Source organism: Furipterus horrens, unplaced genomic scaffold, assembly GCF_987537825.1.
Source record: "Furipterus horrens unplaced genomic scaffold, mFurHor1.1.pri manual_scaffold_4, whole genome shotgun sequence".
Taxonomy (NCBI): domain Eukaryota; kingdom Metazoa; phylum Chordata; class Mammalia; order Chiroptera; family Furipteridae; genus Furipterus; species Furipterus horrens.
The window spans coordinates 43,884,432-43,904,027 of record NW_028327174.1 but is presented as its reverse complement, the minus strand read 5'-3'; the positions used below and the strand labels follow the sequence as shown (position 1 = coordinate 43,904,027).

The 19,596-nt window shown below is 36.8% G+C and overlaps 1 protein-coding gene across 1 annotated transcript in view; it reads right to left on the bottom strand.

Moving 5' to 3' along the window:
- Nucleotides 1-19,596, bottom strand: part of PDZRN4 (PDZ domain containing ring finger 4) — a 332,872-nt gene that overhangs the window by 20,032 nt on the left and 293,244 nt on the right. The window contains exon 6 of the mRNA XM_090275516.1: nucleotides 1,820-1,918. Coding sequence (XP_090131642.1) covers nucleotides 1,820-1,918 — 99 coding nt within the window. The remainder of the gene's footprint in view (nucleotides 1-1,819; nucleotides 1,919-19,596) is intronic.

The following is a 19,596-nucleotide window of genomic DNA, read 5'->3' as shown; positions in this document are numbered from 1 at the left end:
TATCACCAGTGTTTTGAATTCTGCATCTGTTAGATTGTCTATCTCCTCATCTGTTAGGTTGGCTATCTCCTCGTCGCTTAGTTCTCCCACTGGAACCTTGATCCAGTTCCCCTTTTGGGCCATACTTCTCTGTCTCCTCATCTTGACAGGCTCCTGTGTTTGTTTGCCTCCCTGTCCCAGGCAGAGCTGTCACTCCTGTTACATTGTAAGGGGTGGGGCCTTAGGGATTCGTCTGTACAGGGCTACCTGTTTCACCAAGTTGTGGCGCTGTGTGTGGGGGAGGGGATCAAGAGGGAACAATGCCTCCTGCCCAGCACTCACCCCTTTTCCAGGCACCTGTCCCACTTCTGCACCGGACTGGTGCTCCTCTAGCTTCTGCCCTGGCCGTCGTTCCTAGAGTGGGTGGGTCTGAGGATGTTCTAGGACCGTGGGGGCCCTTTAAACAAGCGGACTCTGCTGAGTCCACCAGTTTCTGCCTTCACTTGACAACTGGTCTACACAGTCAGGAGCAATGAGGCTTGATTTTCCCCAGTGCTGGGACCATGAGCTGGGAACGCTCCCCAGGTGTCCCTACCGACTTTTAAAAACGTGTGACTGCACTTTCTGCCCACCTGCCACTGCTGCCGCTGCTGCCGCCACCACACTGAATCCTCTCCGCCCTGGCTTCCTACCTGTGTGGATGAGTAATTCTTCTTTATATCTTTGTTTGCTGGACTTCCACGCAGTTTGATTTTCTAGAACTTCTGGTTGTTTCTAGTTTTGAGGTAGTTATGTTCCTTCTTAGTAGTGGAGGGAGATGCAGCATGTCTGTCTATGCCTCCATCTTGGCTGGAAGTCTAGAGCTATACAGTTTTCTAAGTGCATTGATTATATTACCTTTTATATATGTATTATAAATACTTCTACAAATCAATGAGAGAAGCATTGTTGTACTAAGTTTCTAGCTGAGGAAGCTGAAGCTCTGTAACTCATGTGATGTTTTCAAGATCATGGCCAAAAAAACTTGAAATAGCATGGAACAACAATTAGTATCTAGTTTGTCTAAATTCTGTGTATATATATACACACAGATACATTTATTTAAGCATATATATGGAGGAGTTAGGTAATATATGCATGTACATATACATACATACATACATATGTTTACATAGATATGTAATTTTAAATTTTAAGTATATATAATTTTAAAAAATCATACTTTACCACTTCTCATAAAATGATTTTTTGGGGAGTTTTAAACAATCACCTATAATAATAAATTTTGCCTCACATTTTTGCAAAACACTAATGCAGAGGGTGTTTCACATTTAAGCACCTCATTTTAAAAAAAAGTAATTATGGCTGAATAAAACAAACTAATAGATGATGCACTCCTTGAATATTCAAGTTTATTAATCCTGTCAGCAGAGTAAAATATGGGATTGTTGTGAATATTAGATTTAGAACAATTACTCAATGCTATTGCTAACAGAACTAACATAAGACACAGTAGAATGGAAGGACAAATGTTTGCTGATCAAAAACTTTGCTTGACTTCCTGTATACTTATGGGATTTTATTCAAATTTAGACAATGTCACTATTTTTGCTTTATTTCCTTACAGGGATTTTGTGGTGAAAGCATCCACGTTAAACAAGCTGATAATAATTACATTACTTGGGCAACATAATTTACTTTCCTAACTGAAAGTGACAAGTATTGGAACATGGCCAATTTTTCACATTCAAGCCTCCCAAGGATTTTCTCATTGTGAAGTCGTTTTACTCCATTCCTCACAGCCTCCCTCTTCGAACCTCCCCTCCATGGCATTTCTTACCTCACTGACGTAAATGCCAGTGTCTTCTTCATCATCCGTTCGGTAACAGACTGTCAGACCCAGCTTCTCTTGACTGCTAACACGACACAGCTCGACCTCCTGAGAAAAACACACACACAATGACATTTATCTCAGAGAAAGTTCCCACAACAAAATGGAGAACTAACTCACTGATACTCTTGGTTATCCTGGGATGTTTTCATAATTATTGCCCAATATTTGAAATTAAGTTGTTATTAAAAACATCAAAATTTACCTTCAATGTTTATTTGTGCATAGTCAAGCCAGTCTTAAATTTTGTTGTAAAGTTGAAAATGTACATTTTTTGCATTAAATTATAAACTTAAAACTCCTTAGAAATCACACAATAAAGTATAAATAAAATATGCACACAATATGATGGAATCAATAAAATATTTGTGAACGTTCATAAGATTATTGAGTCACTGTGTTTTTATTTTCTTTTTCTTTTTTTTTCATTTTTCTTCTTTTATAAATCCAGTTCTGCTTTGCCTATTGTTGAATGCCTACAAACAGTTCCCTCATATATTTTATTTTGTTTTTTGCTATAAAAAAGCATTTGATCCCATTTATTCTGTCATAAATGGAAGTAGAAACTAGATAATTGATTTTATTCATTTTTAAAATAAATGCATTTAAGTCCATAAAATTCTATTTATTTGTCTTTTCATAAAATAAAACACAGTTCAAATAAAGAAAGACTAAATTGGATTCTACATTAATTCTTCTTTCGAGTTCTATACAACATGATAGTTAGCAAGTATTTTGTGTGGCACAGGTCAAGGTTTTCTGTTATTTGGTAGAAGCTCTTGCCCTTCGGGTAAAATGGTTCATTCAGGCTGAAGGCAAAGACATCAACAGTCATGCAGGCAGAGGCAATGAGTAAAAATGTAGCAGTAAATGAACAAGAAAACACATTTATTGAAGCATATGGCTAAGGGGCTTCAAATGTCAGTCCTTAGGTAATGTATATTGAATCTATTTCCTGAATTATGTTCAGTAAAATAATAATAAATTTCAACATATTTCATTTCTATATAATGAAATAGACTTATATGAGCAATCCTCTCAGAAGCAGATAACTTTAGGATAAATTGCATAATTTCAAGGACTAAAACACAAATTGGTACTCTCATCATGGAGAACTTGTTCCTTTTGGATGGAAAATATAAGGCCCTTTAATAAATAATGAGATGAGAAAGAACAAAGTAAAATTAAATTGGAAGTGAAGTCTGGATCTAGTTTCCAGAACCCAGGCTCCGTAGGAATTGTAGATTTGTCTGTCTTGCTTAATGCTCTTTCTCTACTGTCTAGATCAGGGATTTGCTAAGTGTGGACATTCAACAAATGCTGGTTGAAAGGTGATTGCTTCTATCAAAGTCTTTCCTAATTCTTGTAACTTTTTTGTAAAATAATTAAGTAGTCTTTCCTCTTTAATTGGAGGTAGACTGTGTGTGTGTATGTGTATGAGTAAAAAATTTTGAGGGTTGATAATAATAAAGTATCCACTTAACTGTCTATAATCTGAAATAATTACCAGGACTAAATAAAAAAAATACACTTTAAACAAGAAGATACCTTCCAGTATACTCTGCTACACCTGAAGAAGTATCCTCCCTTCCAATATTGCATTTCATTGAAGTCTTTGTCTTTGAATAATAACCATTTATTTTAATGCCATACTACATACTATAGGTAAATTCTTAGCAAGTGTAGACTACCATAAGCTCCAGTGACCAATAATTTCACAGCTAATATAAAATCAAATACAATTTAAATCTTCTGTCTTGAGACAGTACTGCAAATTGGTGAAATAAATGAAACTATGAAGAATGATGACTTTGTAACTGGTGGGCAAAGATACTCTAAATCTCCATTACAGTGGTTAACAAAGGCATGGAGTATGCCGAACAATTAAAAAAAAAAGGATGAAAAATCTTTTCATTAGAAGGAAGAATAGGAAAAAGTGACATGATCTGGCACCAGAAGAAAAAGTAATATCAAGCAAGGATATTTTCAAAACTGGCAATAATAATGCCTCCAGAGGGAAAGAATGCTTGACTAAAACAATGACATTAGAAAAAAATTACAGCAACTAAAGAGCTTCAATTACAACCATGAAGTACACAGTTAAGGAGAAAATAAGCTTGTGATTCCTAAGGGGCCTACAAGGAAACCTAAACACTCCATAAAGAACTGAGATTGGGACTTTTAAATTCAGGCAAAGGAAGAGGGGGACTCAAAGCTGAAATCCACTGACTTTAAATGTCCTTCCAATAGCACAAGAGAAACTCCGTTCCCTGTGGGAAGGTATTTCCAGAGGGGAACATTCCTTTTGTGAGTGTTTTCTCTATTTTCTCAATTGTGTTCCCTGGCTTGGTGTTTGTTTAGAAGATGTATATCACAATATTTTGCAATAAAATGGAACTTACATGTTAAAATTAAAAGGGCAGAATCTACCTGTAAGACTTCAATACCTCCAGCCAAGATGGAGGTGTAGACAGACATGCTGTGTCTCCCTCCACAACTAAGAAGGAATACAACTACCTCAAAACTAGAAACAACCAGTTCCAGAAAATCAAATCGTGTGGAAGCGCAGCAAACAAAGATAGAAAGAAGAATTACTCATCCACACAGGTAGGAGGTGAGGAGCCGGGGCGGAGACAACGCAGTGTGGTGGCGGCAGCAGCGGAGGGACAGTAGAAAGTGCAGTCACACATTTTAAAAAGTCAGAAGGGACACCTGGGGAGCATTCCCAGCTCCTCACTGGACCTCGCAGTTCACGGTCCCAGCACCAGGGAAAATCAAGCCTCATTGCTTCTGACTGTGCAGAGCAGTGGGGGTTGGAGTGCAGGAAGAAACTGTCGGTCTCTCAGCAGAGTCCGCTTGTTTAAAGGGCCCCCACAGTTCTAAAATGTTCGCAGACCCACCCACTCTAGGAACGATGGCCAGGGCAGCAGCTAGAGGGGCGCCAGTCTGGTGCGGAAGTGGGAGAGGTGCCTGGAAAAGGGGTGAGTGCTGGGCAGGAGGCATTGTTCCCTCTCGATCTCCTCCCCAACACACAGCGCCACAACTTGGTGAAACAGGTAGCCCTGTACAGACGAATCCCTAAGGCCCCACCCCTTACAATGTAACAGGAGTGACAGCTCTGCCTGGGACAGGGAGGCAAACAAACACAGGAGCCTGTCAAGATGAGGAGACAGAGAAGTATGGCCCAAAAGGGGAACTGGATCAAGGTTCCAGTGGGAGAACTAAGCGACGAGGAGATAGCCAACCTAACAGATGAGGAGATAGACAATCTAACAGATGCAGAATTCAAAACACTGGTGATAAAGATACTCACAGTCTTGACAGATATGCTTGAGTATGGCAAACGCATAAGAGAAGAAGTGAAGGCTATGCTAAGTGAAACAAAGGAAAATCCACACAAAACTAATGGTGAAGGGGAGGAAACCGGGGTTCAAATCAATGATTTGGAACATAAGGAAGAAAAAAACAGTCAACTAGTGCAGAATGAGGAAGCAAAAATTGAAAAAAATGAGGAAAACTTCCCAAATTTTGTGAAGGAGATGGACATACAGGTTCGGGAAGCACGGAGGGTCCCGGGCGAGCTGGACCCAGAGGAAACCATACCAGGATGCATCATGATTGAGATGCCAAAGGTGAAAGATAAAGACAGAGTCCTGGGGGCAGCAAGACAGAGGTGGAGGGTTGCCTACAGGAGGGTGCCTTTATGACTATCAGTTGATTTCTCAGAGGACACTTTGCAGGCTGGAGGGGACTGGCAAGCAGTATTCAATGTGGTGAAAGGCAACCTGCAACCAGGACTACTCTATCCAGCAAGGCTATCATTTGGAAGGGAAGGGCAGATGAAGTGCTTCCCAGACAAGGTGAACTAAAGGAGCTCATCATCACCAAGCCATTATTATATGAAATGTCAAAGGGACTTACTTAAGAAAAAGAAGATCAAAACTACGAGCGCTAAAATGAGAACAAACTCACAACTATCAACAACTGAATCTAAAAAATAACAAAATCCAACTAAGCAAACCAAGACAGGAACAGAATCATAGGTCTGGGGATCATTTGGAGGGTTATCAGCTGGAAGGGGGAGAAATGGGGAAATGGTGCAGGGATTAAGAAGCATAATCAGTTGGTACAAAATAGACAGGGGGAAGTTAAGAATAACATAGGAAAGGGTGAAGCCAAAGAACTTATATGCATGACCCATGGACATGACCTAAGAGGGGTGGGATTGCTGGAGGGAAGGGGGTACTGGGCAGAGGGGAGCAAAGGGGAAAAAATTGGGACAAGTGTAACAACATAATCAATAAAATATACTTAAAGAAAAAAAAAAAGACTTCAATACCACAGATAAAAGCATTTACCCAGGACTCACAGGGGAAAGGAGACTAAGATCCTGAGGTCAAAATGACTTTTCAATATTGTCCTTGTATTGGACCTAAGCAAATCATTTCAAGAGGCCTCAAAGTTATCCATGGCATCTTTGCTTTCAATACCTCCCTTTTAAAGACACTCAACACCCTCATATTTCCTTTCAACTTTCTGAAGTGCTTAAGGGCTGCCTATGTAGGGAGCCACAGGTATTCCAGGTTTGCCACCTTCCTGTCTCCTAAAGATATCTGGCATTTGGTGTGGTCTTGCATTTTCTCAAAAGGAGCTCTTGAGATGTGAAGGTAGTTGATAAATACATACTTCTTAGAGGGATCATCATGAAAATTACTTAAAATGTGATACATATTTCTTAGAGGGATCATCATGAAAATTACTTAAAATGTGGGCCATTGATATTGACTAATAAAGACTGAAAATACGAAGCTTTAATTCAAGAGACGAACGTTCTGATGTCACGATTCTGGGCTCTCAAGGAGGCTCCAGTGATTTCCTGGATGCCATAAACCACCCAACATCAACCCCAAGTGGGGACTCGCATTTCTTTTCTTGGTTGAGAATGCCTCAGACACTACATATTTCCTAGTGGTACCCAGAAGCATACATTTTAGAATCAAAGGTCCTTTAATTCTAGGATGAAGTAGCTTATAAGCAGCTACCTGTAGACCATTTTGTTTGTATGAGGCAAAGGTGGCTTTATAAAGCCTGATTATCTGAAAGGAATTCTCTGGCACAGGTTTAATTTTGCATTCCCTTCACAGTGCAGCCAGCCTCTGACTTCTGAGGAAGCGACCTCCTGGTAATAGAGAATGTTTTCCCTAACAACTTTCATACCTTTCTCTCTGTCACTCAGAAGCTGTTTGATGAAAAACATAAAAGTGAAATGCTACCTTCTGCATATTTTGTGCACAGAGACGATTCGCGGGCATATACAAATCAAAGCCGTGCCCGCACGGATAGCACAGCTCACCATCCATAAGTCATTCGTGACCGGAGTGGAAGAATCACTTCATAGATCTGGTGAAACTACATTCATTTTGGCTTCAATGTGCTTTAAGATGCTGTGTTCTGGGAATATGTATAAAGGTCCTTTAAAAAAATCAAATCTTGGTATCTAATCGCGTGAGGAATTGATTATATGGAGATTGAGGGTAGAGTATAAGATTAAAGTTAGTTAGTAAAGCTTGCCGTGAATCATCCTTCTAATCTTAGAATGACAAGAGGGAGAAGTTTACATAAATTGGTTATACTACAGTGCTGGAAAATTTATATGTATTTATTTTTTATGATTGGGTCTGGGGAAAAACAAGAAACTTAAAAAGAAAAAAAAAAAACCTACACTTTGCTTTCTAGATAGGACTCTCTTGTTGGAGGAAGAACTGAGGCTTGAAGCTGCCTGCCATGGCTTTTTAAGCAAATTGTTTCCAAACTCTGAAGAGCCCTGAGTCCCAGGCCATGAAGTTTTCTCCCTTGAGCGAAGAACACTCAGAGGCTGTTGTAACTAGTCTAGTCTGAAGAGGAGACCGGGTTTGACAGGCTGGTCATTGATATTAATTAACAGTCATGGGAGAGAGGGGTCTATTGTGTCCATATCTTTCATTTTATTTAATTCATTTTGCTGGTTTTTATTTATCAGACAACATATGTAAGTTTAATATTAGTCACATATTATTGTTTTTCATTTTGTATTGTTGCTTAGTAAACAGAGAAACACTATGCTTAGATGTTTAAACCAAACATTTATTTATTTAAAAATTAAGTGAACAAGTATAAAGGACCCATGGACATAAACAACAGGGTGGGAACTGACTGTGGGAGTGGGAGGTGGGGGGTGCAGGGGAGAGCAATGGGGGAAAAATTGGGACAACCATAATTGAACAACAAAAAAATTTTAAAAATAAAAAATAAATAAAGTAGAAAATATGAACATTTTAATGCCCACATGTAAGCAAAGCCTAGATACTCTGTTGTGAGAATACTGCTTCAAAGTCATTATCTTCTGGGTAATGAAAACCACATGTAATATTTAGTAAGAATTAAATAATAAAACTCCTAGAATACCCAAATTGCTATTATAATATTTCAGGCCGTATATCCCAACTCTAAACATACATAGCAATTGCTGCAACTAATAACTAAGTCACATTTCATAGAAATATTAGTGTGAAAGCAAAAGGAACGTGGCCAGTGTCCTTACACTAACATACCTAACCCCAACCCCTAATTCAATGACTTCTTTTTCAATGACATTGTTGTGAAATGTGGGCAGTGTTTAATCCCCAATTTCCTATTCTTAGAGGCGTTCTAGATTCTTTGGGAAATAAAACTGTCACATTTTTTTATGACCTAGGTTGTCTACTTCTCACTGTGGGCTCTATATTGCCTTAGGAAGTCATAAATTACCCATTTTGAATGAATTTTATACCTTGACACGAAAGAAACAGTAATTTTGTTTATACTTTATAACTGGTGGAGGGAATGGATTTATGATGGCAGCATTCGATAATCAATATCATGAACTGTGGGCCAGGAGTAGAAATTTAAATCCAGGTGAGTGTGAGAAATGGTACACCAGTTTTGTACTGTTGCTTCTGCTGTGCCTGGCTAGCTGTCCCCTACTGAGCTTTCACCCAGTCCTACCCTGTCTAAACCAAAGAACAAAAGCATGGGAGGAAACAAGGGAAATGCTTCTGTGTATATCAGACACAGTTCTTCCTTTCTGTTTTGGATATGTATCTTTTGAGAAAACTGAAGTTGCTTTTAGGTGTTAGGATCATGTAGTTCACCTTTGTAAAAATCCAGAAATCCAGACTTTTTGATATTTGACTGCTGAGTTTTGAACAAACATTAAAATGATCATTTGCTAATTTACTAATGGCACTGCTAAATATCCAGTCATTTGTGACTGGATTTTGTGATTTATATGTTAGCTCTTGGGTGGGTTGGTGGGGTGGGGGGGTCTTCCATCAAAACAATTCAACCTGCCATAATCAATGTGTAGAATAAGAATAACGATAAAATGTCATTTCCATAGTTACTTTTAAAACACCCACTTTAAGCACTCCACTCTCTGATCAGCTCAGATACTCTTGCAGTCCCAATCTTTGCTCATTCACTACACCTTGAACCTAATAACCCTTCCACCTTTCACTATCAATAATTCCCTCATGCCCTCTCTTCTCTCCTTGCCCAGCTTGGAAACCACAGTTAGTTATAACAATCTGTTACACAGATCCACAACTCCTTTGTTGTTCTCTGACTTCACTGTATCACCAAGCCAAAAGGTCAATCATGGTTAAGCCCAATTATACACTTCCTGTATTCCTACCTGAGCAGCCGTATAGTCCTGGAAGAAAACGCACAACCACACTAATCACACTGACTGCTTTCACTGTAAATTCGTTACCACAGCTCTCAAATGAGCCCTCAATGCTGCCTGATAGTCACACTGTACAACCCTTGTCAGGGATACTTCTTTTCTCAAATTTCCAACACACCCTGCCCACTCTCAGCTGATGATCTCACTTCATAGTTCATTGGACATGGGTGGATAATTATCTCCTCAACTTTCCACTCTCCCATACTGGTATTTCACACCCCTTTTCTCTGCTCCAGAGCCTTCTCTCTCTTCACTCTTAGCCAATCATCCTTTCCATGCTTCATGGAAAAAAAAAGAAGTGATGAAATTGAAACTACTGCATCTTTCCTCCCCTCAGAGTAGCAATCTAAATTCATCTGTAACCACCTTGTACTTTGTACCTCAATTATAATGAAAGAAAAATATTCAATTCTATCAAAAGCGAATGCCTCCCTTCATGCTCTATTATTCCTTTTTTCATTCTTCCAGAGTTTTTCTCATGAAATTATTCCTTCCCTTTCTCTGTGTTATCAGTTTCTCTTTCCTTATTAGATCACGTTTATTGCTATACACACCTCCCAAAAAGCATTAATGAACTCACATGGAATAAGCTAGAAGAAAACCCAATAGAGATGGTGATCAGCTCTAGGTTGGGGTTGTAGGAATAACCTAAAAAAACACCTTGAAAAAAGAAAATGAAATTGACCTTGGTATTTACCAAAACCAAATTTCCAAGCAGAGAACACTCTCCATGCAAAGACACAGAGACAGGAAGCAGCGGGTCATGTTAAGGGGGTTTAGTAGTGAATGAGTATGAAGCTAAGGATTTAAGATTTGAGTAGATGAGGTGGCATGGTGAAAAGTAAAACTGGAGATGTAAACAAGGGACATACCATGGGTGGATGGCCACAACATATTAATCAATCTGGACTCTGCAAAAAGTTGAGAGGAGTTATTGTAAAGAAAATAGAGTCTGATTTGCAGTTTGGAAAGATGGCTTCAGCAGAAGCATAGTGATCTTACTGGATCTTAATATTATTCATTAATTCTCACCTAGGATGGCACGCCAGAGGGGTACCAGGAGTAGAGTGTGTTGGTGTGGTGAAGTCATTGACTGGGACGAGAGAAGCTGATAGAAGCATGTTATGTAGATAAGATGTGTGGAGGCAAGGACAAGGTTGAGAAGCTAATGTTTGCTGTAATAGAAACTGACTCAGGGTGATGAGCACAGGACTCTAGGAGAGAAGGGCTTGAATGAAAAAATTTCTTAGTATTCTTTCAACTCTTCATGTCTATAATGAACTTAAAAAGAAGAAATAGCACACCCGACTTTTACATGAAAGTACGGTCCATTCTCTGAGGGGCTCAGACATCTACTGTCAATTTGATAGTACAGTTTTTCACCTGGTCTTGTTGACTATTGTATTTCTACTCTTGGCATTTGTAAACTGTCTTTTCTTTGAATCACTGAAAATAGCTTTTTCCAAAGAAAGTGTTAACAGCATTTCTTGAAGATCAGCTATATGTGCTCTGTAAAGTCAAGTCAACAGTGACTGCACTTCTTGGTGACACTTATGGTCATGCTTTTGAGCTGGCTATGCTTTCAGTAAAGAAGATAGCTTCCACTTTTGGGGTGCTGTTTTAAAGTAAAAGAACAAACAACCCTCCCCATCACTTTGCAGAGGCAGGCATTTACGTGAGAAAGGCAAAACGCCTTTTACCTAAATATAAGGATCTATAGCTATGCTAGGTTGCAGGGTCAGCATTGCAGAGCAATACCAGCAAAGTCTAAAGCCTCAAAAATGATCCTCCAGAGTACCTTCAAGGGAATTTAGTAAACTAGGATTGAAATAGCGTACAAATAACAACTTTGGGTGACAAGCTATGGTGGTAATGGTTATCATTACTTTATCTAATAGGAAACAATGTCATTGGCAGGCAACATTTTGGAATACTGGAGGCCCCGTTAGATATTTGGCAAAGAAGTTGAGACATTGGTTACCCCTTGAGAGGTAGGGTACAAGGGTAGGGACAAAGTGGCAGAAAAGGCAGGGTGAAGAGACAGGGCTGCAGTCTAATATAAACCCAAGAAGGAGTATATTTAGGTTTGATAGAATTAAAAGACTGCTCCAGAAGACACAGAGTTTAGAAGAGATATTTACTGTAAATGTGGGCTAAAGTTGAATAAAAGAAAAGAATGCAGGACATGGTAACAAAAAGTGTTTTTTGAAATTAAATGGGGATATTAATCTAAATTTATCAGATAATGTTCCATTTAATATGCTTCACATTGGGCCAGTATGTTAACATGCAATGGAATTTCTTGTGAAACATAGTATAAATCCACTCTTTTCTTCATTATGGGTCAAATTAATCAGAAAAATTATGCAGAAACTACATTGTAAAACATTACATAGAATAAATCTGTGTTCCTGGAAGGGGATCAAAGGAAAAAGCCATTTATATTATTAGACTTTATACCCAATATTTAAGGCATGGGTTGAAATATAATCAAATAATGAATTTTTTCTTACTGTAAAAAGCCATAATATTGTCTGCCTTACTATGATCCATCCCAAAATATGGTACTCTATTCTAACATCTGATGGTCAGTAAGAATCTTAATCCTCAGGATTAATTTTTAAAAGATGTTGGTGTTCCACATCTCCAGATAACAGATAACAGACTTCTCTGTAAATACATAGAGATTAATTGTAGGTAACTGGCTGATTCTGAATTCATGCATTAATCCATATTTGGTAGGTTCTATATTTTGCCATAGGCTACAATCCCGAAGTGTCCAAAGAATTCATTTGATAGCACAGATTCAAGATTTTTCCTTTTCTATCTCTTCTTTTTGAAGCTGGCTCTCCCAGCTATTTTTTAATGCCAGTCTGTTATGATACATGAAATGCACGGCATCTTTATCATACTGGCAATAAAACTCAATAACATGTATTAAAATCAATTAGCAGACCTGAATATCTACTGATCTGATGAATGAGAAAGGAGGGTCTCCATTTATCTGTTTCAGATATTATACATTGAATTCCAGACTGGGAGACGCCCGAGTTCATGTTGACACAACAGAAATTTGTCGACCTCCCTCAGAACTTCTCTTTATTTGAAAACCATTCAGGAACTTTACCAGCATGTGTTATTAGGGAAACATAAAGGGAAGATTAACAAAGCAGCAGAAGAAGGGGAAACAAATAAAGCTGTTGACAAGATGAACTTTATTTCCATCAGCTGGTTGCTGGAGCAGGAAATACAGGCTTTTCTAATAAGGTACAGGACTATTGCAAGTTTTTTTTCTAAGCTATTTCATAGTAGGAGCTAAGAGCTTTTCCAGGGTCATCAAAACAGAAAAAATCTTACAAGACTTTTAAACTAGTCAAGATCCCATAAATGTCATAATAATTTTTCCCAAATTACATCTTTCCTGTTCTTTTTCTTGTTTGGTAAAGTAGCACTTTGGTATAAGTAATTGTGTTCATATTACCTCATGGACATTTCTGATCTAGCCAAGGAAACTAAACACTACAAATAGATCTATTACAAAATATAACAAAAGACTATAAATGTGGAAAAAAGCTTTGTGTTTTACTCAACATTTCTGTTTTTTTCAAAACACTCAAAATGTTTGGTGACTTTTTTATTTATCAAGAAGGAACATATGCATTTTAAATAGACCTATTTTAGAAAGGAGAAAGTTCATTTGGGGGAGCTATGTGCATTCTTAAATATTAGAGCAGCTCCCTCAAAATGTATATAACATTACTTAAAGGCTTAGTTGCATTTCCACATATTTTCTAAATTTGGTCACAGCTCCTTATTTGTACCCACAGGATTCCTAATTAACAATAAACTGTAATATTTACCACTGATATTATCTTATCATCATTGAAAATGCAAAGTAAGTGATGGTATAAATTTTTGTGAGCTCGTAAATTTTCTTAAGAATATATATACTCTCCTATATGTATTGTTTATTTCAGATGGTTCAATTTCCCCAGTGACTTGTGCATAGGTATGTAACTGTATGTTTGCATGATCACGATGCTAACTTGTGCCATTTTAAAGGCATTTGAGTAGTATTTTATGACCTTGGGTAGATAATTAAGTAAAATAAATAATCAGATTAATTAAAATATTTATTTATTTAACATATGTATTTATTAAATTTTTTTATGGCTGTGTGCTCAATGACTTTATGAACTGCTGTTTCCTTGGGCCTTTGAAGAGTAGGCATGTTTCTCTATTTGCTGTTAATAAGATTAGTCTGATCATTTGGCCAATTTGAAAATTAATTTCAGTCATTGCAGTATGTATTCTGCAGTCTGGTTTAGTAACTACATACAAAAACATGAGTCATCAAAATTAACCTGACAAATATCAGCATCCGTTCATTCCCTCATAATTTATAATAGCAAAGTACCATAAATGTGCTCAATGTTCTCAATATCAGAGTTCTTGAATAAATAAATATCCAAACAATGGAATTTTGTGACTCTGAAGAACTTTTATAACATGAAAATAATCATGATAAACAGTTAATAATAAAGCAGCACACAATCTTATATAACATAATCTCTCCCACCCACCCACCCCCTTTGCTTAGTCTTCTAATCAAAGAAAAACTTCTGGAAGAAAGTTTGCTGTTAATATAATGATGATTTCTCTCTTTTAAATACATCCTTGTATTTCCAAGCACTACTTACTTAAAATAAGAAAGATAAATATTATTTTAAAATACAAATATTAATCACTGAAAAAAGTAATCATTAATGCTATGTGTATTGTGCAGCTGCAGATCTCTATTCCTTCCTTCTACATGATCATCTTTTTTTACTGGAAAACACTGATTAAAAAACAAGTAAAGAATGTAATTTAATTAATTAAGTGGAGTGAAAAGAAACTAAATACAGACATCAAGGAACCACTGTGGGAGAGTAAGAAGCTCAAATGGCCGTACAGGCATGTCTTACCTAACACATGAGCAACAGAGAAAATTGCTAAATAGAATAGGGTCTCTGGAAAATGTGGGGTAGTGGTTTCGAAGCCTTATCTAATAAATAAAGAACAATATGCAGGCAATGAATTCTCAATGCCTGGGGGTCTGCAATTGCAAACTGTTGCATAAGTTCAAAATATTATTTTATCTTTAAAGGAGATACATATGCTAAACTTCACTTATTTTTAAGACCAAAGTGCAGCTGAGCTTTACAGCTGTGGAGCGCCAGTGCCTGAAGTTCTTCATGCTTGTACTAGGGCCAGATCTCTCAGTGTTGAACAGGTTGGACCGAAGGATTCTCCACAAACCTGATCATCTTCCCAACCTGACTAATAGCATCACCATTGTGCTAACCAACCTGGTTTAAGTCTTCAGGATTATTTTGTATTCTTCAAATAAGGCCTTTTACAAATAATTGGTCATTATCTATAAAATTATTCCCCTTTTCCCTTTCTTTCTATTCCTTTTATTGCTTCTCTAGTTAGGCCCTTGTTTTCTCCTTCTACCTGTTCTACCCCCTTAAATCCATCTGGAATATTACTGATTAATCTTCTTAATATAAGTCTTTGAATATATTGTTCCATGCTCAAAAGCACTAAATGGTTCCTACTGATTATTGAATGAAGTGCAAACACCTGTAATTGACTCTCCAGGTCTTCTGTAATTTGATCTCAAAGAATGTTTTCCCCAACATCTCCTTTTCTTCTGCTGGAAGATCTGATGACCTGGCCAAACTGGAATAGGAATAATTTCCATTCTGTCATATCTTGTTCCTCCTAACAAAAATGTATGCCACTTTATTTACTCTCCCAACTGAAATTCTACGTGTGAAATATATTCAACTTTGTAGGACTTAGCAAGTAGTGAGTACTTAGAGCCTATTTGTTGAATAAAAGCATACATTTACAACCTACCTCTACTATAGCTCCTTTGTCACCTAGGTGTACTCTTCATCCCCCTGAGTACAAAGGAGTTTCAACATTTCTATTTTAGTACATATTACATGCAAGCTTACTTGTTATGGAACACAAAGACGGCCCCAGTTTATGGCCTATGATCTTTCATATTAGAACTTGTTTATATTTGGACATGTACATAAGACTGGTATAGATAACCTCCTAGGACCTATTTGTAAAATACATCTTAAGAGTACTCCTGTGAAAAAGAAAACTGATACTAAGGAAATAAAGATACAAGGAACAGGACTAAAAAAACAAGACTTTCATTTTCTTTTAAAATCTTCACCCAAGGATATGCACACTGATTTTAGAGAAAGAGGAAGAAGGAGGGCGGGAGAGAGTGGGGGCGGGGAGAGAGAGGAATATCGATGTGACAGAGAAACATCGATTGGTTGCCTCCATACATACCCCTACTGGGGATCAAACCTGCAACATACGTTTGTGCCCTGACTGGGAACAGAACCTGAGGCCTTTGGGTGTACAGGATGGTGCTCTAACCATCGGAGTCACCCAGCCAGGGTGACTTTCATATTGATAGTTATGTTGTACTAGGTAGATCCTTTCTACTCAAAACAACTAATGATGCTGATAAACTCTAAAACTAAAAATTATTTTTAGCATATTACTGAGATGACAAAATAACAGTAAATAGAGGACAAAATAAATGAGTGAAGGTGACATTTTGAACAAGAATAATCATGAAGCAAATTTTAACACTGAGATATTTACTGATTTAAGTGAACCTAGGCCTCAATGTCCACAGTTCCAAGCGCGTGAAAAACAGGAGACAAAGCCTAGAGCCTACCTAGGAGAAATGCAAACTATCACCACCACTTATGCAAAGGAACAGCAATTCAGTTACTTAAAAATGTACAAGAATTATTTGTAACAAGAAGTTATAAGAAATATAAGAAACACTTGTGAAACATAATTCAGTAAAAGATATGCCACAAAATACTAAGAGAAAGTTGGTGTAGCTATATAATCAGGTAGAACATTGTAGGAGAAAGAGCATCACAAGAAATAAACAGGGTCACTATATAATTTTTTTAAAGAAAAGTTAAATTGACCAAGAGGAAATAAACATTCTGGACTTGGATGAACCTTAAACTGTAGAAACAAAAATGATAGAATTAGATCTAGAATTTGATAAATCTATTATTATAATGGCAATTGATAGATAAATCAGGCGATATAAGTTAAAGTATATAGAAGATCTGAAAAACACCATTAGCAAGCTTGATTTAATGTATAGTTATAGAATAAATGCTGTACTATATTATTTTCAAGCATTAATTAACCTTTTATGAAAAGGTTCTCCTTAACACAGTAACTGCAAACACAATACATTTAATTTTTAGTAGGCAGTGTTTTAATTACTTTAGAATACATTTAATCCTCACAAAAATTCTAAAGGTTTGGGATATAAAGAAATACCACCCTTCCATTTTACATATGAAAAACTAAGGCACAAGGAGGTTAAATGATTTTCTCAAGATAACATAACTAGAAAATGAAAGAGCTGAGATTTGAGAATGTTTTCTATCTGCTATATAATACTGCACAAAAATGCAGTATTTAAGAATAAAACTAATAAAAAGATGTTTAAACATCATATGGAGAATATTATAAAATCTATTGCAAGACATTAAAGGCCCAGAGAAAAAAAGAAAAGTAGAGCTCCTGTTCATTAACTGGAAAAATCAATAGCATAAAGAGGTAATTTTTTCAAACTGATATACTTACTCAAAATTCCCATAATATTGTTGTAAATTTGCAAAGTTAATTTAAAACTTTATATGAACTGCAAAGGATAAAGAATATTGAAGGCACATGTGAAGAAGGATAAGGTAAGATGGATTATTCAGTCTGCTACCAAGACTTCTTATAAAGCTATAATACAATTTAAGATTGTAGTATGGCATACAGTTCAACAAATTGACCCATGGGACAGACAGAAGAAACCAGGAACAGACTCACGCATGTACAAAAACTTGATTTATGATGGAGTTGTAATTACATTCAGGAAAAAGTAGACTTTAAATTAGTAGGACTAGGAGTATATGTTATCCATATTGGAGGAAAAAAAAAAAAAAAAAACAAATTTGGGCACCAAACTCCAACCATAATAAAACAAACATTCTGAGTGACTCAAAAATTAAAATAAAGAACATTTTTTAAAAATGTAAAAAATAAAATAGGAACTACCTTTATTTGAGCAGAAACAATGTTTCAAACTAGATACAAAAAGCACAAAGAAGCATAATAATATATTTTACTGCATTAAAATAGAAACTTTTGTTTTTCATCAGAGACCTTAAAAAAAATCACAAATTGTGAGAAGAAATTTGCAAAACAAATAAATGACTGATTTCACAACATATAAGAATTCAAAATTCAATAAAAAACAATACAGAAATGAGCAAAACACATGAAATGGTATTATCTAGAAGAAGAAAACCAAATAAGCCAACAAACAGGAAAAGATTCTCAACCTCATTAGCAATCAAGAGAATGAAGATTTTTAAACCACAATCCGATTCATTTTAAAACAACCAAGTAAGATGAAATGTCTGAAAATGGTCAGTGTTTGGGGAATGTGATGCTGCAGGAGCACCTCCACTATGTAGGCAGGACTCAGAACTGGCTCAAGCACTTACTGCTCAGTAAACGAGATATTCTATGCTCAGAAGTTCCCCTAGAGAGCTCTAATATGAACTAGCCTATATATAAAAGAATGTTCATAGCAGCATTGTAGTACTATAAAACCGGAAACCACGCATATCCACCAAAATACACTATGCCATTTTCATAAGCATTAATAGCAGTGAATATGAATGAATTACAGTTATACATAACACGTTGGATCAACAGGGGTTACAATTTTGAGTAAAAAGCATAGGTTTCTGAAGAATACATTTGGTATGGTTGTATGTATAGAAACACATTGTTTGAGCTACGAATTTATGGGACAAAATTATAAAGATAAGCAAGATAATGACGGAAATAAAATTCAGGATAGTGGTTACTGCTAGGGGAGAAGGTAAGGAGGCAGGATTAGGGAAAGGTGCACACAGAACTACCATGTCATGATAATGTTGCTGTTTTTCATTTTTCCTTAGAACTGGGTGTTGAGTAGACACATGTTTATCCATCTTTGCTTGAAGAAAAGCTGACATTGTGGCATTGTATTAACCAGACTTTTAGACCTGCCATTACATTCTTATGCCATTATCCTGCAGGTTCAATAAAGAAAGGAAACTAAAAGATATATTTTAGCTCTTTATAACACCGAAAGCAGAAAGACAGGTCAAGGTCACCTCTCTGTCTGGCGTGACTCTGGGAGTATGGCATGGCATGTGCCCAGTGATGGGCATGCTCCATCCAGGCCAGTCAGACAGGGTGGATGGACAATGGGCATCAGAACATCAGGACCAGCAGAAAGCATGATTTGTCAAGATAGCAGAAAATCAGTTTTGAGAGCTTAGTTGAAACATACCCTAAAGATTTCCAGAAGCTTATGGAAGGATATGGGAAGGTGATATGGGAAACTCTAAAAACTGTTGAAAAGGATACAGCCAGAAAAATACTGTTTTTTACTGTCTGTGTTTTATCTAAACATAGGCGTCCTCTAAGGAAACTGGGTAACTGTCATCTGTGCACTTAACATGGATAATAGATACTGATACTGAGGAGAGACTGGATATTTCTTTTATCTTAATATTACCTTTTATGATATAAAAATATTATATGAATTAATGCAAACATCCAATAGAACTCCTATAAAACAACTTTAAAGTGTGTCTGACACTAGATATTAGGGATATCATTTCTAGAAACAAAAGAAGGCACATGACTTATCACAGCACTAGAGTGCTCTTCTACTAGTCTTCCAATACCATTAGGTGTATCTACATTTAACTCAAAATCCAATCTAGGACAAGTGCGTGTGTGAGGGAAAGGACCCATGAAAGCCTGTGTCTCCACGGATTTATAAAGGGAACAGAAACAT